General features: G+C 35.1%; 1 protein-coding gene across 1 annotated transcript in view; it reads right to left on the reverse strand.

The window, feature by feature from the left end:
• FAF1 (Fas associated factor 1) overlaps positions 1–27,500 on the reverse strand; it is a 488,868-nt gene that overhangs the window by 131,910 nt on the left and 329,458 nt on the right. The window contains exons 10-12 of the mRNA XM_079154561.1: positions 18,220–18,346; positions 17,212–17,275; positions 15,916–15,997 (exon numbers count right to left, since the gene is read on the reverse strand). Coding sequence (XP_079010687.1) covers positions 15,916–15,997; positions 17,212–17,275; positions 18,220–18,346 — 273 coding nt within the window. The remainder of the gene's footprint in view (positions 1–15,915; positions 15,998–17,211; positions 17,276–18,219; positions 18,347–27,500) is intronic.

Here is a 27,500-nt window from a genome sequence, read left to right on the forward strand (position 1 = left end):
GAAATACTTAAAAGATCTAATTTGCTTTTTATCCTTTTAAAATAGGTAATATGAATAACAAATACTTTCTAGGGCTTAGGATATAGTTCAGTGGTAGAGTACTTGATTTGCATGGGCAAGGCCCTAGGCTAAATCCCCAGTACCAGAAAAACACATATACAACAGGGAAACTTTCTAGGACCAGGATGGCCCTTTGGGAGAAATGATGCAAATATGGATAAAGCCCATGATGAAAATCAGTCTTTCTATTGATATTTTCATAAATTTATCAATACTACTTTAAAAAAATATTTTTAGGTTGGAGGTGGACACAAGACCTTTATTTTATTTTTATGTGGTGCTGAGGATCGAACCCAGGGCCTCACCCAAGCTTGGCAAGCACGCTACCACTGAGCCACGACCACAGCCCCCAATACTATTTTTAACAAATGGCTTAAAATGAAGACATGAGTAGCAGTAAATAAGGAAGAAAGTTTTAAATGGCAGCATATATTAATACTAATAAATTTTTTACTAATTTAAGACATAATTTTAATGAGGGCATTAAAAATGTTTATAGATTTAAGAACTGATGACTAAGTTAAAGTATTAATGACACATTCTAAATGGTGCTAATAATATACTGTTTCATAGGAACATCTAAGTATACAAGAACATATTTGGTATAGCTGTACTTACGTTAGTTTTCTGACTGATAAAAATTCAACTTAAAAAATAAACACATTTAATAGTGGTTACTTTCAAGTTTAGAATTATGGGGTAACTTTCATATTCTACTTAAAATACACTCGTATTATTTTTTTCATCCACAACAAACATTGTATGACAAATTTTCCGAAAAATTACATTAGCATCATAGGTTTTGTCTTACACACATGTGCAAAATATTCTGTACAAGTTGACATATAAAATTACTATAAAAGACAATGTCTTTTTTTTTTTTTAAATGTCCTGCTTTAAAGAATTTGATTTTAAAAGACAACACAGACAAGAGCTAACTGGATATATTTTCCAAAGCACAGAGAAGTTTGTTTGCTTGGTCTTCTGGATGATAGGATTCTAGAAACACAACAACTAAAGCTGTAGACTCATTTATGTAGCACTGATTTTTCTTAGGGGACATTAAATAAAAGATAACATTTAGATTTCTTTCAGCCTAAACCTTAGGGAGTATGAAGAGCACTAATTTAAAATGGGCTGATTGAAAAATAAATACATACACTAAAACTTGATAAATAATTAGCACTGTTAAAGTGAATCACTCATTTTAGTGATGGAAATTCTCGCAGGGTTCTCAAAACTCCTTTCTGTCAGAGCTAGTTCATAAACTGAATAAGAAAACCAATTTTTGGTTATTTGTCCAAAATTGCTAAATAGCACCTCTTAGTCACAGTGCAGGGTGAATTATGAATCATTTAATCCTTAACCATATAAAGTAGATATTATCATCAACTCATTGGTCTCCCTCTCCCCAGATTAGAAACAAGCTCATGACTTATTTGGTCATGGAGCTATTAAGTAGAAATCAAGAACCGAGCATGGTCTCTTTAACTTATGTATAATATTTAGAAAAGCACTGGGCCTAAAGTCAGATCTAAAGACTCTAACAGGATTACTGATATCAAAGCTCAGTCTCCCAAAGGGATGCCTGGGAAAGAAACAATCTTCACATGGGAGGTAAGCCCTGGCACTGGGATTCTTATTGCTGTTGATATTTAGTTACTACAAATGTTTAATCATTCTCCAGAGTCCTTTTTGTTGTGAAGAAGAAAAAAATTCATCAAGGGTAAAGGCATGAGAGGAAGGGAACCGATCAGAAGAAAAAGAATCTTCTTTGGAAACTCCTAGGGAATCATGTTATGGCCAGTGGAAACTCTTTTGCAAACTTAATTAAGGTGGATAACACTGGTTCTCATTTATCTAAAGATACACTACAAGGTTTATTAAAAATATTTTTTAAATGTCAGTTAATGCTAGAGAATCAGCCCAGTTCATGCTTTGTGGCCCTTGATGATTTTCCCAGCTTCATTCTTTGCAAAGCAAATGGGTTTTTATTTTTATTTTTTCTTCCAGTAACAACAAACTGATTGTAGTGCCCTCATTTTAATCTTTCACTGCTTTATTTTAAAATTTTCTTCTGTTTAGAATTCTGTTACTTGCCTAAGTTTTGTTTTTTGTGTCTTTTTTTTTTTTTTTTACATCTTTTAAAATTCAGGTCATAGCTACCTTCTCTAGAAATCAACCCCTGCCCCCACAAACTTCTAAGGTAAATGAGGTATCCCTCATGTCTGCTTCCATAGCAAATTGTATTATATGGATCTGTTTTATATTGTCTTCCCTGCCAGATTATCGAGGGCAGAAAACCTCTATATCCCAGATCCTTAGGGGCTTGCGATAAATATTTATAGCTTTCAACTGGGTGGGCATGTGTCATAGTTAAGAGCAAGGAAGGAAGTCATAGAACTGATCAACATGTTACCAGAAGTCAAAACTTAGTCATGATACACTCAAAAGAAATGCAGAACTTAAGAATATATGCTTTGCTGAAGTTGAGCATTGCTTTGGACAGTATTGTAAATTCCTTTAAAAAAAAAAAAAAGGAAGAAAGAACTATGAACACTCTCGCCAACAAGTACTCTCAAATGAAATCAGTGTGAAGCAGTTTTCATTAAGATGGATTGAATGTGGCATCGTGAGAAACACTTTATCAAATGTAGTGTTTTACTTAGTGATTAACTATATACCAGTTGATGAAGCTCCCCAAATCCTTTGTAATCCCACCACTCCAATAAACATTTAATGAGTATATAAGTTCAAAAAGCCTAGCAGAGGATTTAAACCTTCAATCTTGTTTTTATTTACTCTTGAAACTCAATTTCTCACTTTCAGTGAAGAAAGCTGGTACTTGAGGCTCATCTGTTGCCCTGGTAAAATTAATGTGCCTCCCACAGTTTAAATTAAACATGTGATATTTAAGATGAAAGAAATTTAGTAAGAGTGCCACAGTATCGGTCACACTTGCCTTAGAATGTTTGAACACTAGTGAACTGTTTTCTTAAAAATGGTTCATTTGGAATATTTTGAAAATAATATTGAACATGATTTGTCTTAATTCTCAGAAGTGGAATATGAAAATTAGCGAAGAAATTTGGTAACTGAGTTCTGCAGTAGAGTAGGTAGCATCATCATAGAGTATAAGCGATACTGACCTATCCTGGAACACATGAGCTCTGATTTAGCCTCTACTATTACTATAGTAAGCTATTGATGTGTCTTTGAGTAAGTCATGTAGTTTTTCTCATCTCTAAAATGAGAATATGGGTACTAAATGTCCCTATCTTACAGGTTTGTACAAGTTGCAAATAATTACATATATATGTACACATATATATGAAATAAATATGAAATGTTTCATAAACCACAGAGCCTCATATAAATTTCAAGATTATTATTATACTGTACTTATACAATTAAAAAGGGATATGTACAGTGTATTTGACAGCTATATTAAATGTACCAGCTTAGATTTAATTTTGGATAGTTTATCCATCATAGGGTTACATTTTACTTTATTTAGAGAAATACAATGAATTATGCATAAACTGTTCTCTAACTTGAAAATGAGAAATGAGAAAAGGTAAAAACCTTGAACAAAGGGAGAAAGATAAAGACATTTTAGCAATCAAGACAGGTCAGTGAATTTTAGTATGAATTTAATATGAAGCAAAACATTTAATTATATAAGCCAATGATTTTCATTTGCTAAAACACCTACACACTAATAAAAAGCAAACCATCAATTGTTTCATTAGAAATACCCAGGAGTTAATAAATAAGAGCTTATGCTCCTCTGGGGATTATCAGTCTGAATAAATCTAAATGCCAATTTACTGTACAAGATACTTAGTGAAAGTTCTTTTGTCTGTAATATACTGTATACTTAAGTATCTGCATTTAAAACTATTATGTATGTAGTATACATAGTATATCTTACAGAAGTATTTGAAATGGGACTTTACAAATATTTATGTCTATTTTGGGGGTTAGTTTAAATTATAAAAGACCTTAACATTTGCTTGGCAATCTTGCTGGAAAGCAGAAACAGATATATTCCAAATACACCTTTATAGAAGAATGAGTTGAAAAACAGATTATTTAAATCTGTAATTAGATACTTGTTTAAGTATGTTTATATTCAATAATGTGATTAAATATAATAGCATGGCCATACAATGAAACATTCCATAATCATTAAAAACTATGTTATAATATTTATCATTACTTACAAAACATTCTTATAAAAAGTGATTACCTGAATCTAAAAAAGCTTTTAGACCTAATATCAATTTTTTTCAAGAAATACAGAGACTGAGGAACAAGGTAAATAATATCACAAGGAAACAATCATATAAATCCAGAATTTGGAACAATCTACAAGTCATTTGGTCTGATTTCTTCCCAAAGCAAATGTCATGGATAAAAAGGAGAGCTGGTGCTTGCTTAAAAGAGACTTAGGAAATCTAACACTCAAACAACTTGTAAGCCTTTAGTGAACTGTGGTTAAAAAACCATCAAAAAATATATTCTGGGGACAAATACTGAAATTTGAATATGTACTGGATATTAAAGAATTATTGTTAATTTTGTTTCATGTGATAATGGACTGTGATCAAGTAGGAGAATATCATGACTTTTGTAAAATACATGCTGAAGTTTTCAGGGGTAAAGTATGATGCTTATAATGCACTTACAAATGGTTTAGTCAAAAATAATGAATATGAGATTACTAAATGTTTTATGTGGTTTTGGTTTTAATAACTTTAAAACTTTGATTTTAATTATTTATATTTATTTAATTTTTTTGTATGAATTTTGAGTAGTAATTTTGTGAGTGTGTGGTGCTGGGGATCAAATCCAGGGTCTCAGGCATCTTAAGCATACACTCTACCACTAAGCTATATTCACATCCCTCAATAATAATTTTTTAAAAATTTATTTACTGGGGGTGATCCAAGATGGCGGACTAGATGGTGACTGCATCTCCTGTTGCTCCAGAACCCAGGATTCAAGAAGGAGAGGCATTGAGAGAATCAGACTAAAATAGAGCCACAGGGTGAGACTCCCCCACCGGTTGAAGCTCTGCCTGGGCAGCAGGCCAGGATAGGGGCGGCTTATCAGAGCAGGGCAGGGCAGCTAGAGTCTTCCCCAGGTAGCCCTGCCCACTAGGGCGGTGGGCTCCTCCCACACGGCAAGCTTCTCCAGCTTCTCAGGGCAGACCACCCAGTGAGAGCCTTTCTGCACAGAACCAGCTCCAAGTCCCACAGCCAGCGGTGAGCTCCAGGCCCCCAGGCAGCTCCAGGGACCAGGACAGGGCAGCCAGGGACTTCCCCAAGCAACCTGGCTCCCTCCGGCAGGAGGCGCCTTTCAAGGCTAGCTTCTCGAAGCAGACTGCCCAGTGAGAGCCTTTCCACATAGAGATAGCTCCAAGCCCTAGAGCCAGTAGTGGGCTAGGGGTGCTTTCTTCGGAAGCACTGCATTATCAAGTTACTCCAAGACTTCAGGCTACTGAAGGCTGGGAGGTGATACACTGGAAATCTTCAGGGACACTATAAGCCAACAGAGGAAATCTGCAATATCTCAGAGTCCAACTGATATCTGACCAATATGAGAAAACAAGGGAAGAAAATGTCCCAAAAAAACCTAGATACTATATCAATAAAACCCAAAGATAGCACACCAGAAGAAATGTCAGCAAGGGAATTCAGAATGTACATACTTAAAACAATCAGGGAAGCAAACGAGGAGATGAAAGAGCAAATACAGGCATTGAAGGAGAAGATGAAAGAGCAAATGCAGGCATTAAATGATCGCACCAATCAACAGTTAAAAGAGCAAATACGGGAAGCAAGAGATCATTTCAATAAAGAGTTAGAGATACTGAAAAACAAACAAACAAACAAACAAACAGAAATCCTTGAAATGAAGGAAACAATAAACCAAGTTAAAACCTCCATAGAAAGCATAACCAATAGGATAGAACACCTGGAAGACAGAACCTCAGACTTTGAAGACAAAATATTTAATCTTGAAAACAAAGTTGACCAAACAGAGAAGATGGTAAGAAATCATGAACAGAATCTACAAGAATTATGGGATATCATGAAAAGGCCAAATTTAAGAATTATTGCGATTGAGGAAGGCTTAGAGAAACAAACCAAAGGAATGAACAATCTACTCAATGAAATAATATCAGAAAATTTTCCAAATCTGAAGAATGAAATGGAAAACCAAGTACAAGAGGCTTATAGGACTCTAAATATACAAAATTACAACAGACCCACACCAAGGCACATTATTATGAAAATACCGAACATACAAAATAAAGACAGAATTTTAAAGGTCGCGAGAGAAAAGAATCAAATTACATTCAGGGGAAAACCAATAAGAATATCAGCAGATTTTTCAATCCAGATCCTAAAAGCTAGAAGGGCCTGGAACAACATTTACCAAGCCCTGAAAGAAAACAGATGCCAATCAAGAATCTTATACCCAGCAAAACTTACTTTCAGATTTGACGATGATATAAGATCCTTCTATGATAAACAAAAGCTAAAGGAATTTACAAAAAGAAAGCCGGCATTACAGAACATTCTCAGCAAAATATTCCATGAGGAAGAGATGAAAAAGAACGATGCAAATCAGCAACAGGAGGAACTAGCCTAAAGGGATAGCCAAATAAAGGAGAAACCAAATCATGTCAAAAAACAAAAATGGGTCAAATGACTGGGAATACAAATCATATCACAATAATAACCCTGAATGTTAATGGCCTGAACTCATCAATCAAAAGACATACACTGGCAGACTGGATTAAAAAGAAAAATCCAACAATATGCTGCCTGCAAGAGACTCATCTCATAGAAAGAGATACCCACAGACGAAAGGTGAAAGGATGGGAAAAAACATACCATACACACGGACAAAGCAAAAAAACTGGAGTATCCATCCTCATTTTAGATAATGTGGACTTTAAGCCAAAACTAGTCAGAAGGGATAAAGGACATTACATACTGCTTAAGGGATGCATAAATCAGCAAGACATAACAATCATAAATATCTATGCCCCGAACAGTGGCTCATCCATGTACGTCAAACAAATCCTTCTCAGTTACAGAAATCAAATAGACCACAACACAATAATACTAGGTGACTGACTTTAACACACCTCTCTCACCGCTGGATAGATCTTCCAAACAAAAACTGAATAAAGAAACCATAGATCTCAATAACACAATCAACAATTCAGGCTTAACCGATATATATATAATATATCATCCAACAAAGAACGAATACACTTTCATCTCAGCAGCACATGGATCCTTATATAAAATAGACCATGTCTTATGCCACAAAGCTACTGTTAGCAAATACAAGAAGATAGAGATACTACCTTGTACTCTATCAGATCATAATGGATTGAAATTAGAAATAAATGACAGAATAAAAAACAGAAACTTCTTCAATACCTGGAGATTAAATAATACACTATTATATGATGAATGGATAACAGAAGACATCAGGAGGAAAATTAAAAAATTCTTAGAAGTAAACAAGAACAAAGACACATCATATCATAATCTCTGGGACATTATGAAAGCAGTTCTTAGAGGAAGATTTAGTTCATGGGGCGCATTCAACAAAAGAAGTAGAAATCAACAAATAAACGACTTAACACTACAGCTCAAAGCCCTAAGAGAGAGAAGACCAACACCAAAAATAGTAGAAGACAGGAAGCAGTTAAAATCAGAGCTGAAATCAATGAAATTGAAACAAAAGAAACAATCAGAAAAATTAACAAAATAAATAGTTGGTTCTTTGAAAAAATAAACAAAATTGATAAACCCTTAGCCACACTAACAAAGAGGAAGAAAACTCAAAATACTAAAATTCGGAATGAACAAAGAAATATCACAACAGACACGAGTGAAATACAAAACATAATTAGAAGCTATTTTGAAAATCTATACTCCAACAAAACAGAAAACCTTGAAGACATCAACAAGTTTCTAGAGACATATGAATTACCTAAATTGAATGAGGAGGACATACACAACTTAAATAAATCAATTTCAAGCAATGAAATAGAAGAGATCATCAAAAGCCTACAAACAAAGAAAAATCCGGGACCAGATGGTTTCTCAGCCGAGTTCTACAAAACTTTAAAGAAGAGCTCATTCCAATACTCCTCAAAGTATTCCATGAAATGGAAGAGGAGGGAACCCTCCCAAACTCATTCTATGTAGCCAATATCACCCTGATACCTAAACCAGAGAGAAACACATCGAGGAAAGAAAATTTCAGACCAATATCCTTAATGAACATCGATGGAAAAATTCTCAACAAAATTTTGGCAAATTGCATACAAAAACATATTAAAAAGATAGTGCACCATGATCAAGTGGGTTTTATCCCAAGCATGCAAGGTTGGTTCAACATCCAGAAATCAATAAATGTCATTCACCATATCAACAGACTAAAAGCTAAGAATCACATGATTATTTCAATAGATGCAGAAAAAGCATTTGATTAAAATATAGCATCCCTTCATGCTCAAAACACTAGATAAAATAGGGATAGTGGGAACATTCCTTAACATTGTAAAGGCCATCTATGCTAAGCCCATGGCCAATATCATTCTAAATGGTGAAAAACTGAAAGCATTCCCCTAAAAACTGGAACAAGACAGGGATGCCCTCTTTCAGCACTTCTATTCAACATCATCCTTGAAACTCTAGCCAGAGCAATTAGACGAACCAAAGAAATTAAAGGGATACGAATAGGAAAAGAAGAACTCAAACTATCCCTGTTCGCTGATGACATGATTATATATTTAGAAGAACCTGGAAATTCCACCAGAAAACTTTTAGAACTCATAAGTGAATTCAGTAAAGTAAAAGGTTACAAGATCAATGCTCATAAATCCAATGCATTTTTATATATAAGTGGTGAATCTTCTGAAAAGAAATTAGGAAAACTATCCAATTCACAATAGCATCGAAAAAAAATAAAATACTTGGGAATCAATCTCACAAAAGAGGTGAAAGACCTCTACAATGAGAACTACAGAACACTAAAGAAAGAAATTAAAGAAAACCTTAGAAGATAGAAAGATCTCCCATGTTCTTCGATAGGCAGAATTAATATTGTCAAAATGGCCATACTACCTAAAGTGCTATACAGATTCAATGCAATTCCAATTAAAATCCCAATGATGTACATTACAAAAATAGAGCAAGCAATTATGAAATTCATCTGGAAGAATAAGAAACCAAGAATAGCTAAAGCAATCCTCAGTAGAAAGAGTGAAGCAGGGGGTATCTCAATACCAGATCTTCAACTCTATTACAAAGCAATAGTAACAAAAACGGCATGGTATTGGTACCAAAATAGGTAGATCAATGGTACAGAAAAGAGGACATGGACACAAACCCAAATAAATACAATTTTCTCATACTAGACAAAGGTGCCAAAAATATGCAATGGAGAAAAGATAGCCTCTTCAACAAATGTGCTGGGAGAACTGGAAAACCATATGCAACAGAATGAAATTAAACCCTTATGTCTCACCCTGCACATAAATCAACTCAAAATGGATCAATGACCTCAGAATCAGACCAGAGACCCTGCATCTTATAGAAGAAAAAGTAGGTCCAAATCTTCAACTTGTTGCATTAGGACCAGACTTCCTTAACAGGACTCCCATAGCACAAGAAATAAAAGCAAGAATCAACAACTGGGATAGATTCAAACTACATAGCTTTCTCTCAGCAAAGGAAACTATCAGTAATGTCAAGAGAGAGCCTACAGAGTGGGAGAATATTTTTGCCACTCATGCTTCAGATAGAACACTAATTTCCAGAATCTATAAAGAACTCAAAAAACTCTACACCAAGAATACAAATAATCCAATCAATAAATGGGCTAAGGAAATGAACAGACACTTCACAGAAGAAGATGTACAAGCAATCAACAGATACATGAAAAAATGTTCAACATCTCTAGTAATAAGAGAAATGCAAATCAAAACTACACTAAGATTCTATCTCACCCCAATTAGAATGGCGATTATCAGGAACACAAGCGACAATAGGTGTTGGCGAGGATGTGGGGAAAACGTACACTCATACATTGCTGGTGGGGTTGCAAATTAGTGCAGCCACTCTGGAAAGCAGTGTGGAGATTCCTCAGAAAGCTTGGAATGGAACCACCATTTAACCCAGCTATCCCACTCCTTGGCCTATACTCAAAGGACTTAAAATCAGCATACTACAGAGATACAGCCACATCAATGTTCACAGCTGCTCAATTCACCATAGCCAGATTGTGGAACCAACCTAGATGCCCTTCAGTTGGTGAATGGATAAAGAAACTGTGGCATATATATACAATGGAATGTTACTCCGCCATGAAGAATGATAAAATTATGGCATTTGCAGGCAAATGGATGAAATTGGAGAATATCATGCTAAGTGAGATAAGCCAATCTCAAAAAACTAAAGGACAAATGATCTCGCTGATAAGCAGATGAGGACATATAATGGGGGTTAGGAGGGGTTAGCATTAGGGTTAGGGTTAGGTTTAGGGTTAGGGATAAGGAGGGTGGTAAGAATGGAGGAAGGAAGGACTGTATAGAGGGAAAAGAGGGGTGGGAGGTGTGGGGGGGAAGGGAAAAAAATAAAAGAATGAATCAAACAACATTACCCTATGTAAATTTATGATTACTCAAATGGTATACCTTGACTCCATGTACAAATAGAGAAACAACATGTATTCCATTTGTTTACAATAAAAAAAAAGAAAAAAAATTTATTAAGCGTCACGTCAACAGTTGCCATTTTTCATCACAAAAGAACTAAAATAAAAATTCATCATAAAAATATTCATCAAAATTATAAATCCAAATGTAAATAATTAAATTTCAAATATTGTTTTGTTAGCTTGTAACAAACTTTTGGAAGCATTAAGACTTTAAAATTCTTTTCAGGATTTGGGATGCCTACGTATAGAAGAAGCACATATGGCAAAAAATGTCATGATTAGTAAATCTAGGTATAGGGGAGTTGGATGTTTACTGTATTATTTCTACTGCTTTCTATAGTGAATTGTTTAAATAGTAAAAAGTTAAAATATTGTAAAAATATAGAAGAAATGGTTATATAATATTATAAGGTAAAAACCTATTATAATAGGATTATAATGACTCAATTTTATTAAATATCCATAAACATATTTACTCAAACACCATAAAAATGCAAAGAGCATATATCAGAAAGTTAAACATTAATAGATGTTAGAAAGCATTGTCTTTGCTTTGTAGCATTTTTTACATACCTACATTTATGAAATCCATAAACATAAATAGAACAATGCATTTCCTTAAAAATAATAGTTATTTATACAGATTTAATTGTTAAGGGCTACTCCATCCTTACGCTAAGGGTAAAGAACAATTTGTTTCTTAATTTACTTGATTATCTGTCAGACATAACTCTAACTTTGATTACTAATAATCATTTTGGAATTTAATGTTAAAAAATTTGATTTCTTTTTATCTAAATTTAACTTAAATTAGCATAGAGAAGACTCAGAGGCACACTTTAATTCTATTTTCAAAATTCCTTGACTTCTTTAATTATAACACCTTCCCCTCTACTTCATCTATACATTAACTCTTCCTTTCTCCCTTCCTTTTTCCTTTATTCATTACAAATGTATCATGTCGATACTTGTGCAGGGATGTAAAGGACAGTTCCTAACAAAAGAAAATCAAATCTTGCAAGTAATATATAGAATGGATAATTATAAACAATCTGTTTAAGTTCAACAATAAGAACAAAGGATTTCACTGGAATATACTAAAGGAGTAGAAAGGGTCAAAAGGAGAAAAGTAGAGGAGCTAAGAGGTTAAGTCTCAGAGAAGAGTAGGAGTAATCCAAGTAAAAAAGAGGATAAAGGACATTTTCCTGGCAGTAGGGGACCATGAAAGAAGACTAAGATCATGGTGGAATACAAAAGGTACACTATTGCTACATCTGTTGAGGGGCCTCCTTTCCACATCATAACATGGTAAAAGACATCATATGGGAAGAAAGCAGGAGAGGAAAGGGGAAGAGAGGGGTCCAAACTTCTGCAATAATTAACCCACTCCAGAGATGAGGGTAGCAACTGATTCAGTGAGAGCAGTTCCCCCAGGACCTCATCATCCTTTACAAGTACCAACCCTCAACACTGCTACAATAACAATTAAATTTCAACATGAGGCCAGGTGTGGTGGCAGATACCTGTAATCCCAGTGGGTTGGGAGGCTGAGGCAGGAGGATCAGAAATTCAAAGCTAGCCTTACCAAATCTTTACCACATTCGCTTAGGACCCGACTTCCTTAACAAGGCTCCCAAAGCATAAGAAGTAAAATCAAGAATCAATAAATTGGATGGATTCAAACTAAAAAGCTTTCTCTCAGCAAAGGAAACTATCAGCAATGTGAAGAGAGAGCCTACAGTGTGGGAGAAAATCTTTGCCACTCATACTTCAGATACAGCGCTACTTTCCAGAATATATAAAGAACTCAAAAAACTCTACACCAAGAATACAAATAACCCAATCAACAAATGGGCTAAGGAAATGAACAGACACTTCACAGAAGAAGATCTATAAGCAATCAACAGATATATGAAAAAATGTTCAACATCTCTAGTAATAAGAGAAATGCAAATCAAAACTACTCTAAGATTCCATCTAGCCCCAATTAGAATGGCGATTAACAAGAATACAAGCAACAATAGGTGTTGGCGAGGATGTGGGGAAAAAGGTACACTCATACATTGCTGGTGGGGTTGCAAATTAGTGCAGCCGCTCTGGAAAGCAGTGTGGAGATTCCTTAGAAAACTTGGAATGGACCCACCATTTGACCCAGCTATCCCACTCCTTGGCCTATACCCAAAGGACTTAAAATCAGTATACTACAGAGATACAGCCACATCAATGTTCACAGCTGCTCAATTCACAATAGGCAGATTGTGGAACCAACCTAGATGCCCTTTGACAGATGACTGGATAAAGAAACTGTGAGATATATATATATATATATATATATACACACACATACAATGGAATATTACTTAGCCTTAAGGAAGAATGAATTATGGCATTTGCATGTAAATGGATGGAGTTGAAGAATATTATGTTAAACAACATAAAGTCAATACCAAAAAAACAAAGGCTGAATGTTTTCTCTGATATGTGGTTGCTAGGTCACAAAAAGGGCAGGGGAGCTAGGGAAGAACAGTGATACTTTGGATTAGGCAGAGAGGAATGGAGGGGAGGGGGTATGGGGGTAGGATAGGTAATAGAATGAATCAGACATTATTACCCTATGGACATATATGATTACATGACTGGTGTGATTCTACTTCATGTACAACCAGAAGAATGAGAAGTTATACTCCACATTATGTATAATGTATCAAAATGCATTCTATTGTCATGTATAGTTCTAATTAGAACAACAACAAAAAGCCAGCCTTAGCAATTTAGGGAGGCTCTAAGCAACTTAGCAAGACCCTGTCTTGAAATAAAAAACCAAAAGGGCTGGGGATGTGGCTCAGGGGTTAAGTGTCCGTGGGTTCAATCTTCCATACCCTGAAAAAAATTTTTTTTCAACATGAGTTTTGGAGGGACATTAATGGCAGAAAGGGAATGGCAAGAGTTGAAACTATACAGATAGGCAGGAGCAATTACTTAGGTCTTGATTGCAGAGTCAACATACAAATAGAGTGATTAGAATCTTCTTGCTCAAAATGCCTTCTCAATTCCTATTATGATCTTTGATCTATTTGATTTCAAGAGCGTAAAACCCATTTCTGTTTAAGAAAGAATCCTATTTTTCTTTTTTTTTTACTTTATTTTTTTAATTAAAAATCATAAATTTACATAGTGCAATGTTGTTTGGTTTATTCTTATTTTTTCCCTTCCCCCCACCCCTCCCACCCCTCTATACAGTCCTTCCTTCCTCCATTCTTACCACCCTCCTTATCCCTAACCCTAAACCTAACCCTAACCCTAACGCTAACCCCTCCTACCTCCCCTTATATGTCCTCATCTGCTTATCAGCGAGATCATTTGTCCTTTAGTTTTTTGAGATTGGCTTATCTCACTTAGCATGATATTCTCCAATTTCATCCATTTGCCTGCAAATGCCATAATTTTATCATTCTTCATGGCGGAGTCATATTCCATTGTATATATATGCCACAGTTTCGTTATCCATTCATCAACTGAAGGGCATCTAGGTTGGTTCCACAATCTGGCTATGGTGAATTGAGCAGCTATGAACATTGATGTGGCTGTATCTCTGTAGTATGCTGATTTTAAGTCCTTTGGGTATAGGCCAAGGAGTGGGATAGCTGGGTCAAATGGTGGTTCCATTCCAAGCTTTCTGAGGAATCTCCATACTGCTTTCCAGAGTGTCTGCACTAATTTGCAACCCCACCAGCAATGTATGAGTGTACCTTAGAAAGAATCCTATTTTTCTCACAGTGACTTTTGAGGAGAAAATGGCTGCATTTGCTAGATATATGAATTAGCTGGCCTTTGCAGTGAATAGTGTCTGGAAATATTAAGTAGGAAATTCCAGAAATAAACACTTTATAAGTTTTAAACTGTGCCCTTCTCAGTAGCTTGATGAATTCTCATACAATCTGGCTCTTTCTGCCTGGGATGTGAATCATCCCTGTATCCAGAATATCCATGCTATACATGCTACCTGCCTATTATTCATCCAGTAACCACTTTGGTTATGAGACTGTCATGGCAGTGCTTATGTTCAAGTTACCCTTATTTTACTTAACAATGGCCCAAAAGAGCAAGAGCAGTGATCCTGGTCCATTTTGATATACGAGAGAAGCTGTAAAGTGCTTCCTTTAAATGAAAAGGTGAAAGTACAATGAGATATTTTCAGAGAAGATGGATGGATAGACAGACAGACACACACTATATGCATGTAACTTTTATTATAGCAAATTGTTATAATAGGTCTATTATAATCGTTTTAATCTCTTACAGTGCTTAATTTGGAAACTACTGGGGGGAAAAAGGAGCACATGGTATATAAAACTCAGTGGTAGGTACACAGCATGCATAATGCTCTGGTATTCAATGCTCAGTATCAAAACAAACATTTATCGTAGGAGTGCATGTACAGGGAAAAAACATAGTATAGGTTGAGTATCTCTTATTCAAAATGCTTAGGACCACAAATGTTTCATATTTTGTAGTTTTTCAGATTTGGAGGAAATTTGGAGGGACTTCACCAGTTGAACATACCTAATCCAAAAATCTGAAATTGGAAACACTTCATTTTTGGATTTGGGAACATTTCGGATTTCAGATTGTTGGAATAGTGATGTTTAACCTGTATGTGTATGTATATAGGATTTGGTACTATCAGATACTTACTAGGGGTCTTGGAATGTATGCCCCACAGATAATTATTACACAGAATAATTATTTTGAGAAAAGATGATGGACAAATTCTTTATCAAAAACTTGTCATTCATGTAGCTAAAAGAATACAAACTTATAGCCTGGTCCCTTGTAAGTGTGTTTGCCTTTTCCCCTATAAAAAATACCCTAGTACAGAATTTGATAAGGTCTTTTACAAAGTCCAGCAGTATTCTATTATACTAATGTCCCCTTTCAAATGAGCATCTTGATGAAGATTAGGTCCTTTGATGAACCAGAAGCAAAATCAAGACTTCAATCCCAAAACAAAAATAGAAAACATTAAGCATTGCCTCAGGCCTAGTGGTAAACCTGTGGGATGCATTTTTTAAACAGAAAAGACAAAATTGCACTTACATCTCGGGCTTTCACATAGAAGGCCTCTTGAAAAGCAGCTTCTAATGAGCCAATAAAAAATACAGGATGGCAGTCACCATATCTATAGGAAAAATTAAGTCTATTAGTTAAGATACATTTCAAATTCATTTCAAAATTTCTCAAGTCTAATCAATGAGCTAAGTAAATGTTGGGCTAAAGTCTAGCGCAGACCAAATATTAAACCATTTTTTTAAAACTGAAAAAGGATTCATTAAATTTTTGAATTCTTCTTGGTCTATACTAATGTATTTGAACACTATCTAGCAAGTAGATTTAAAAAGTGCTATAAGCTTAGTGTGGTTGTGCATACTTATAAGCCTAGCAAATCAGGGGGCTGAGGCATGAGTATCACAAGTTTGAAGCCAGTCTTAACAAGTCAGCTAGACTCTGTCTCAAAATAAAAATGAAAAGGACTGGGGGTGTAGATGACTGGTAGAGCACACCTGGATTCAATTCCCAGTACCAAAAAGAAAAAAGAAAAAAAAAAAAATTAAAAAAAAAAAAAAAAAAAGCAAGCAAGCAAGCAAGCAAGCAAGCAAACAAGCTATGAAATCATGTCATTTCAAGAAGCAAATTCTTGGTTACTCACTTTCATAACATTACACTATCATGTTAGCTTTAACTTCTCACTTTAGTTCATTTAATTTGAAAATTCCAATGCAAAAGGGGAAATGGTTTCTTATAGTTTCAGTATTATATTTCATCACAAAATAACAGTGAAGAGAAGTATACTTTACATCAAAATTGAAGGTTAAATAGGAAGCCTCTTTATATTTCAACACCTCAGCAGACTCCCCCAAGTACATAAAACATTTATATTAGAGGTTTAAAAGAAGAAATGCTAAAGAATTAAAAGAAAAGTCAAAAGAAAAATATTCACTTCCACTTAAAAATTTTAGAATTATCCTTTTACATATCATTGTTTTAAAGAATTGTGTGTGTGTGTTTTTTCTGTCTATTCTAGGATACACCAAAAATCAGCATCCTGAATCCTAGTCCTTTGGGGAATATAATAAATATATTAAAACTAGAAATCAATTTCTTAAACTTCTATGAAGACACAGTGATAATTTGAATACATCTCTGAAGTGGCATTAATGGTGTATTAGTTACCTCACATTGAACAATGTGTTTTTCTATCAGCACTGTATAAATTGATAAATATATCCTTTGAGGGGAAATTTTAAATAATTTATAATTAAAACTGCCCTAGGGGGAAAAACCACAGTAGCATAAAAGAACATTAATTTTATATAGTTAATGTCCTAACCCTACCTTGAAGAAAACTCTGCTGTAAATTGTAATAAGGCATCTCCTTCATTTTCTGCGTTTTCTGGCACTAAAAAACAAACAAAAGAAAAAACAAAAACAAAAAAAAAACAAAACAAATAGACACAAAAACAAACCACATAACATCTAATCCCACATATAAGAAATATATTTAATCAATAAAGAGGAAATAAAATTAAGTTTTAGCTTCTGTGATATATCTGAGGGGACATTTTAACTCAACATACATTAGAAGATTTCATCAAACCAGAATCAAAAAGAACCTTTAAAAAATTCCAAGCTCATAAATTTTGGAAATCAAAAGACACAATCCTGCTAAGCATCTAAAATATGTGCCAGTTATCAATTAGGATTTCCATGTTTTCTTGAAATAGACATTTGTGATTAAATTATATAAAGGTTTAAAAATTATCAATTTTATGTAAATATCACATCTATTTATGTCCACAGGACTTTCCTAATTTCATGGAGCAGAGAAGTCATTTATGAATTTACTTTAATGATCATTTTGCATATAGCATTTCTTGTTATTCTATAGTATGCATTTCATAAGTGCACATTAGAGAGATGGCACATTTACTTCACTTTTTTTTTCCCCCCTCCAAAGACAGGTACCAGTAAATGAAAAAGTAGTATTACTATTCTTCACACTGATATCTCTGACAAGATGTGGGGAACAAGTACTAGTTACAGAAATTACAGTTGCCTCTTCAATCTCTAAGTTTCAAGTGAAGAGAGAGAGTCAGAAATATACATATGAAATAAAAGTTACATTCCCTTTTTGGTAATTTTTACCAGTGTGTTGAGAATTTCTGGGCTTAATAAAATCGAAATTCAAAAGGCTCTGATTCTAATGAAGAATGACCACTCATTATATTTTTTCTCTCCAAACCAAAGGGTCAGTAAGAAATTTTTAAGTTCATTATTACTTCCAAGTTTGTGCACTAAAAGGGAGAATTATAATGCTGGCCCCAAAGAACTATTAATACTCACTCATTGGAGATTTTCTCAGGGCAGATGATGCCATTCCGAATACTTCTCCATCATCCACCCCAAATTCTGTAGCATCTTCAAAGTCATCTCCATCGCTATCACTAACCATATGAACATCCGTGCTTTGCTATTTAAGAAAAGTCCTGATTAGATTTATATTGACTTCAGTATATCAAATTTTAAAGTTATAGAATCACAGTAAGACACTAGTTTTATAAAAGTTTTATCAAATAAGAAGTCACCTTTACTAGAGTAATGCTTAATATTTTTTATTTTTAGGCTCATAAACATTTCTAATCTTGGTATAAAACCTGTAAACCAAAGGATGGAAACTGACAAAAAATGAAGGATGCCTAAAAACTCAATAAAGACAGGTATCTTTGTTTTATCCTTAGCCTACAGTATACAATTAAGTGCTCAATAAATAAGGAAATGGGTACAACTGGAAAAATCAGAGTCAAAGTGAGCTAAGGCTCTCAAAAAGCTCAGACTAATCTATATTTGGCAGGTAGAAGCAAAGGCAGCCTTTTTTTTTGGTACTAGGGTTTGAACCCAGGGATATTTTATTTCTGAATTACATCCCCAGTCCTTTCTAAATTTTTTAAAATTTTGAAACAGGCTCTCATTGAGTTGCTGAGGCTGGCCTCAAATTTGGAATCCTCCTGCCTCAGCCTTCCAAGTTGCAGGGATTGCAAGTGTGCATTAATCTGCCCAGCTAATGGTAGTATTTTCAAACTTGTCACTAATTAGTGAAATAAGACAGAAATGGTACACGATCCCTGGTGTTATTGAAAGATAACATGAAAAGCTCTCTACATACAAGTTCTGTGTTAAATGAAGGGTTATTAAGTCTCAAGTTTTCAATTTTGGGAATATTTCAACAAAGCTGACACAGGACCATTTAATCCAACAAAATTGCATTAAATTGGTTTGAAATCATAATCTATATATTACAGCTCATATACTATTATATTTATTAATGTTAAATAATATTATTGTAATTATTTTCTTCTTGGATTGAAAATATCACCTTCAAAATATGAACTAGGATGTTAATCTCTAGGTTAGAATATGATTACAAAATATTGATATCTAAAACATTTGAAATGGGTTATGAGTACAGAAATATTCATGCTCTAGGTAAAAAGAGGGTACAAGGGAGGTATCTGGCTAAATGCTTCTCTGTATTATGTTCATTAAATAGCCAAAGTCTATTTAATAAGTTAAATAATTTATCTTTTAAAATATGGCACTTATGTATTTAAATTGCAAAAGTAGAGAAACTATTTGATCCTTTAGTCTAAGCAGAAGAGTCTAACTTATAGATAAATATTTGGCAGAAAAGCATTAAGAGAAACAGAATCAAAGGTTCATAAAACTTAGCTGGGAGATGTTAGAGGTCAGCAACTTATCAAATTATAGATTTTAAAGCTGGAAAGGCGCATATAGATCTCTCATCCAAGATTTTCCAACTTTTTTCCCCAGGTCCAAGCAAAATATTACATAAAATTACAACATATAATATATAATGCATATATACAGTGAATAAAAGCATGACTATTCTGGTTGATGCAAGAATACAGTAACAGGGAGGAACCTAATGCTCTTGGACTTGCCTGCCCCTGCCCCACCATATTTGACAGCTGGGCTACCTCTGAAGGTTCTCAGGAACCTGTGGAACAATTTTAAAAACTATTGATCTAATCAATCTAAAAGTTTCATATGAGGAAGTCAAAATATTTACTCCCTTTGACTTGAAATGCTCCCCTTGAGCAGTTCTTTCTTGGACATACTCAAGTTTTGTTTTGTTTTGTTTTTGTACCTGGGATTGAACACAGGGGCACTTAACCACTCGGCCCTTCTTATGTTTTATTTTGAGACAAGGTCTCAATAAGTTGCTTAGGGCCTCACTAAATTATTAAGGCTGGCTTCAAAATTGTGATCCTCCTGCCTCAGTTTCCCAAGCCACTGGGATTATAGGTTTGTGCTACCGTTCCTGGCTATACTCAAGTATTAATGCCCAGAATTACATTTTTTTCTCTCATCTTTGAGACGGTCCTTCTAATTTTTTGAATAGACAAGGTAAAAGAAATACACTTGTTTATGTATTAATGACTAGTCTTTGCCTTAAGTCATTAACTTGCTATTCTCACTCTACCACTATTTCTCATAAAAGTCTTGGTTCTACACACAATCCTAACCGTCCCTTAGTATTTTCTTCTGTAGAGCCAGATCTCCTCCTGGTTTAAGCTATTCAACAGTTTAAGAATTCAAAACGCCTTCTTATTTTAAAGGAGTGAGAAAGTTTCCTTTTCAAACAACATCCTAAGACAACTGCTCATAAATTTCAAATATCCAGAGTGTGACTTTCCCTTTAACTTTGTGTTTTTTTCTTAAAGAGGTGGAGGATCAATGTTTAGTCAGGTTCACAGGCAAGTGGAAGAACAAAAGTCCAGCATGACAAACCGTGCATCCTCTATTCAGCAAGCTATCATCTTACCCTTCACTCAGTTTTGCCTAGGATTCACTTCTCCCTTAGTTCTGCATAGGATTCACCTCTCCATGAGCGGCATGAGGTTAAATAGCAGGATAAGGGACATGGGGGAGGAATAAAAGGGAATATTCCTTCTTTCTTTTCTCATCCCTTATATCTTACAGTACCTCATCTACCTTCCTTCTCCAAATTCAGTTTTCAATCAAATAATATACTCTTTTCATAACAATATGATCTTATCTCATACTGAGTGAATTTTACTTTCTCCATGTGTCTCTATAACCCAATATTCATTCTGCTATCATAAAAAATAAAATCTCCAAATCTTTACAATCCTACAAAATGAAATCCTACAACCACAACATCTTTAAAGGGAGGTATCTAAAATGCCAATTTATTGAAAAAAGTATATTCCAAATATGAATTATTGAAGTATCTGCAAGAATGAGGTACTTAATTATGTATAAGGAACTCCCAATCTCTTCACATTTTCTTATCAGACATCTAACAGGTTAGGAACAGCGTTTTCTAAAAAATGAGATAAACAATTCTCTTTTTTTCATTAGTATTTGCTGATGAGAATAGATAATATCTTGGTATCAGTCATGGAAGCTCGGAAATTCTTTAAATCTAGAGGGGCTATTTATTCAGAATTTTAAAAACACCTAAAATTTTTAAAATTCTATTTAAGCTGTATATGCATTCATTTATTCCCTTTATCATTCAACAAACATTTATAAATCCCTACTCTACACCACAACACCTGAACCTGTGTGATAGTCTATGTCTTCTTCATAAGTACTATAAAGATAATTATTTGAATGATAAGTAATAAAAGAAGTAAATTCAGAGGAAAGTACCTAACTTATTGGAGGTGGGAGGGATCAAAGAAAACTTCTGGAGAAGATGATAACCAAAATGTTTGAGACAAAATTTAGAACATGTAACTGTCATTATAGCAAGCTTATAATTGAAGTAGATGTTCATTGAAGCAGACATTGACGAACTGCCTATTATGCTGAGGTACAAGTTAAAAGTTAGGAATACAGAGATAAAATATGGGTTTAGCATTTAAGAAACTCCCATTCTATGAAATTATATCATTTGCTGGCAAACTGATAGGACTGGAGGACATCATGCAAAGTGAAATAAGTCAGGAGCTGAATATTTTCTCTCATATGTGGAAGCTAGAGAGAGGGAAAAAAGGGTTCATGTAAACAGAATGAAATCCAGAGGGAGGAAAAAGGGGAGGGCAGGGGAGGATACTGAGGAATGAGAGTGATCAAATTATGTTATGTGAAGGTACGAATATGTCACAATGACTCACCCGTCTATGAATGATTATAAGGTACCAATAAGAACCATAAAAAAATTACGGTGGTTTCTAATGGCAGACTAGAGGGTGACTGCATTTCATGTCACTCCAGGACTTAGGATTCAAGAAGAGGTATTGAGAGACTCGGGAGCAACTCAGAGCTGCGGAATGAGTCTCTGCCACTGGGTGAAGCTCCCCAGACAGGGCGGTAGTCCTGGAACACAGGGAACTTTGTGGAGTAGAGTTGCCCAGCAAGACTCCCCTGCTGGAGCCAGGAATTCGGAAAACCAGGAGCATTGTAGAGGAGGGCTGCCCAGTGAGAGACTTCGGCGCAGGATGAGTCTCCCTGGCCCAGGTGGTAGTTACGGATCCCAGGGAACGTCGCAGAGGTAGACTGCCCAGGGAGAGACTCAATCGCAGGGCAAGGCTCCCTGGGCCAGGAGGTAGGTCCGGACCACTGGGAACGTCCCAGAGGAGGGCTGCCCAGCCCAAGCGGTAGTTCTGGATGGAAGGGAACTTCTCGGAGGAGAGCTGCCCAGTGAGACTTCCCCACCGGGGGAGGCTTTCCCACCAGGGTGGAAGAACCAGGGACACAGGCCCCGACCAGCCATGCCCCAGCCTGCAACTAATCCCCCTTTGACTGACCATCAGTGAACAAGTGGAGGCGCCTCTGCCCACTGATAGGGAATATACCCCACCTGAAGGCGACCACCCCTAGAGGGGCAGCTTCCTTGGAAAGCACTGCATTATCAAGTTCCACCAAGGCTTCAGGCTACTTAAGGCTAGAAGGTGAGTTCTTGGAAATCTATAGGGACACTATAAGTCACTAGAGGAAATCTGCAATATCTCAGAGTTTCACTACTAGAGGGGTAGATACCTGAGCAATATGAGAAAACAAGGGAAGAAAATGTCCCAAACAAACTTAGATGCTACATCAATAAAATCCAATGACATCATGGCAGAAGAAATGTCAGAAAGGGAGTTCAGAATGTACATAATTAAAATGATCAGAGAAGCAAACGATGAGATGAAAGAGCAAATGCAGGCTTGTATTAACAATCACACAAATCAACAGTTAAAAGAGCAAATGCAGAAAGCAAAAGATCATTTCAATGAAGAGTTAGAGATACTGAAAAAAACAAACAAATCCTTGAAATGAAGAAAACAATAAAACAAATTAAAAACTCCATAGAAAGCATGACTGATAGGATAGAACACCTGGAAGACACAACCTCAGACATTGAAGACAAAATATTTAATCTTGAAAACAAAGTTGACCAAACAGAGAAGATGGTAAGAAATCATGAACAGAATCTACAAGAATTATGGGATATCATGAAAAGGCCAAACTTAAAAATTATTGGGATTGAGGAAGGCACAGAGAAACAAACCAAAGGAATAAAAATCTATTCAATGAAATAATATCAGAAAATTTCCCAAATCTGAAGAATGAAATGGAAAATCAAGTACAAGAGACTTATAGGACTCCAAATAACAACAGACCCACAACAAGGCACATTATAATGAAAATATCTAACATACAAAATAAAGACAGAATTTTAAAGGCTATGAGAGAAAAGAAACAAATTGCATTCAGGGGGAAACCAATACGGATATCAGCAGATTTTCAACCCAGATCATAAGAGCTAGAAAGGCCTAGAACAACATTTTTCAAGCTCTGAAAGAAAATGAATTTGAACCAAGACTATTAAACCCAAAACTTATCTTCAGATTTGACGATGAAATAAAATCCTTCTATCATAAACAAAAGTTAAAAGAATTTACAAATACAAAACTGGCACTATAGAACATTATAGCAAAATATTCCATGAGGAAGAAATGAAAAACAACAATGTAAGTCAGCAAAGAGAGGAACTACCCTAAAGGGATAGCCAAATAAAGGAGAAACCAAGTCATGTCAAAAAAAAAAAAATGAGCCACAAGACTGGGAATACAAATCATATCTCAATAATAATCCTGAACGTTAATGGCCGAACTCATCAATCAAAAGACAGACTGGCAGATTGGTTTAAAAAGAAAGATCCAACAATATGCTGCCTACAAGAGACTCATCTCATAGAAAGAGATACCCATAGACTAAAGGTGAAAGGATGGGAAAAAACATACCATGCACATGGGCTTAGCAAAAAAGCCAGAGTATCCATCCTCATATCAGATAATGTGGACTTCAAGCAAAAGTTAGTCAGAGGGATAAAGAAGAACATGTCATACTGTTTAAGAGAAGCATAAATCAGCAAGACATAACAATCATAAATATAAATGCTGCAAAGAGTGCTCATCCATGTACTTCAAACAAATCCTTCTCAATTCCAGGAATCAAATAGACCACAACACAATAATACTAGATGATTTTAACACACCTCTCTTCCCACTGGACAGATTTTCCAAACAAAAATTGAACAAACAAATCATAGATCTTAATAACACAATCAATAATTTAGACTTAACAGACATTTATAGAATATACCATTCAACAAAGAGCGAATACATTTTCTTCTCAGCAGCACATGGATCCTACTCTAAAACAGACCATATATTATGCCACAAAGCTACTGTTAGCAAATACAAGAAGATAGAGATACTACCTTGTATTCTATCAGATCATAATGGATTGAAAGTGAAAATCAATGACAGAACAAAAATTAGAAACTACTCCAACACCTGGAGAGTAAATAATACGCTATTGAATGATGAATGGGTAACAGAAGACATCAGGGGGGAAATAAAATTCTTAGAGGTAAACGAGAACAAAGATACATTATATCAAAATCTCCGGGACACTAGGAAAGCAGTTATTAGAGGAAAATTTATTTCATGGAGCACATTCAATAAAAGAAGAAAAAAAATCAACAAATCAACAACCTAACACTACAGCTCAAAGCCCTAGAAAAAGAACAGAGCAATACCAAAAGTAGTAGAAGGCAGTAAATAGTTAAAATCAGAGCTGAAATCAATGAAATTGAAACAAAAAAAATGAAAAAATTGACAAAATGAAAAGTTGGTTCTTTGAAAAAATAAACAAAATTGATAAACCCTTAGCCACACTAACAAAGAGAAGGAGAGAGAAAACTTAAATTACTAGAATTCAGAATGAACAAGGAAGTATCATGACAGACACTATTGAAATACAAAACATAATTAGAAGCAATTTTGAAAATCCATATTCCAACAAAACAGAAAATCTCAAAGATATCAACAGGTTTCTAGAGACATAAGAACTATCTAAACTGAACCAGGAAGACATACACAATGTAAATACGTCAATTTCAAGTAATGAAATAGAAGAAGTCATCAAAAGTCTACCAACAAAGAAAAGTCTGGGACCAGATGGCTTCTCAGCCAAGTTCTACAAAACCTTTAAAGAAGAGTTCATTCCAATATTTCTCAAAGTATTCCATGAAATAGAAGAGGAGGAACCCTTCCAAACTCATTCTATGAAGCCAGTATCTCCCTTATACCTAAACCAGACAGAGACACATCAAGGAAAGAAAATTTCAGGCCAATATCCTTAATGAACATTGACACAAAAATTCTCAACAAAATTTTAGCAAATTGCATACAAAAATATATTAAAAAGATAGTGCACCACGATCAAGTGGGTTTCATCCCAGGGATGCAAGGTTGGTTCAACATCTGGAAATCAATAAATGTCATTCACCATATCAACAGACTTAAAATCAAGAATCACATGATTATTTTGATAGATGCAGAAAAAGCATTTGATAAAAAAGAGCATCCCTTCATGCTCAAACACCAGAAAAAATAGGGAGAGTAAGAACATTCCTTAACATTGTAAAAGGCCATCTACACTAAGGCCATGGCTAATATCATTCTAAATGGTGAAAAACTGAAAGCATTCCCCTAAAAACTGGAACAAGACAGGGATGCCCTCTTTCAGCACTTCTATTCAACATTGTCCTTGAAACTCTAGCCAGAGCAATTAGACAAACCAGGAAATTAAAGGGATACAAATAGGAAAAGAAGAACTCAAACTATCCCTGTTCACTGATGACATGATTTATATTTAGAGGAACAGGGAAATTCCACCAGAAAACTTTTAGAACTCATAAGTAAATTCATTACAGTAGAAGGATATAAGATCAATCTCATAAATCCAATGCATTTTTATACATAAGTGATGAATCCTCTGAAACAGAAATTAGGAAAACTACCCCATTCAAAATAGCCTCAAAAAAAATAAAATACTTGGGAATCAATCTAACAAAAGAGGTGAAAGACCTCTACAATGAGAACTACAGAACACTAAAGAAAGAAATTAAAGAAAACCTTAGAAGATGAAAAGATCTCCCATGTTCTTGGATAGGAAGAATTAATATTGTCAAAATGGCCATACTACCAAAAGTGCCATACAGATTCAATGCAATTCCAATTAAAATCCCAATGATGTACCTCACAGAAATAGAGCAAGCAATCATGAAATTCATCTGGAAGAAGAAACCTAGAATAGCTAAAGCAATCCTTAGCAGGAAGAGTGAAGCAGGGGGTATTACAATACCAGAACTTCAACTATACTACAAAGCAATAGTAACAAAAATGGCATGGTATTGTTACCAAAATAGACAGGTAGATCAATGGTACAGAATAGAGGACATGGACACAAACCCAAATAAATACAATTTTCTCACACTAGACAAAGGTGCCAAAAATATGCAATGGAGAAAAGATAGCCTCTTCAACAAATGGTGCTGGGAAAACTGGAAATCCATATGCAGCAGAATGAAACTGAACCCCTATCTCTCACCCTGCACAAAACTCAACTCAAAATGGATCAAGGACCTTGGAATCAGACCAGAGATCGTGTACCTTATAGAAGAAAAAGTAGGTCCAAAACTTCAACATGTCGGCTTAGGATCAGGCTTCCTTAACATGACTCCCATAGCACATGAAAGCAAGAATCAATAACTGTGATAGATTCAAACCAAAAAGCTTTCTCTCAGCAAAGCAAACTATCAGCAATGTGAAGAGAGAGCCTATAGAGTGGGAGAAATTCTTTGCCACTCATACTTCAGATACAGTACTAATTTCCAGAATATTTAATGAACTCAAAAAGCTCTACACCAAGAATACAAATAACCCAACCAACAAATGGGCTAAGGATATGAACAAACAATTCACAGAAGATCTATAAGCAATCAACAGATATATGAAAAAAATGTTCAACGTCTCTAGTAATAAGAGAAATGCAAATCAAAACTACCATAAGATTCCATCTCACACCAATTAGAATGGCGATTATCAAGAATGCAAGCAACAACAGGTGTTGGCGAGGATGTGGGGAAAAAGGTACACTCATACACTGCTGGTGGGGTTGCAAATTAGTGCAGCCACTCTGGAAAGCAGTATGGAGATTCCTTAGAAAACTTGGAATAGACCCACCATTTGACCCAGCTATCCCACTCCTTGGCCTATACCCAAAGGACTTAAAATCAG

The sequence above is a fragment of the Sciurus vulgaris genome, assembly GCF_902686455.1.
Source record: "Sciurus vulgaris genome assembly, chromosome: 1".
Lineage (NCBI taxonomy): Eukaryota > Metazoa > Chordata > Mammalia > Rodentia > Sciuridae > Sciurus > Sciurus vulgaris.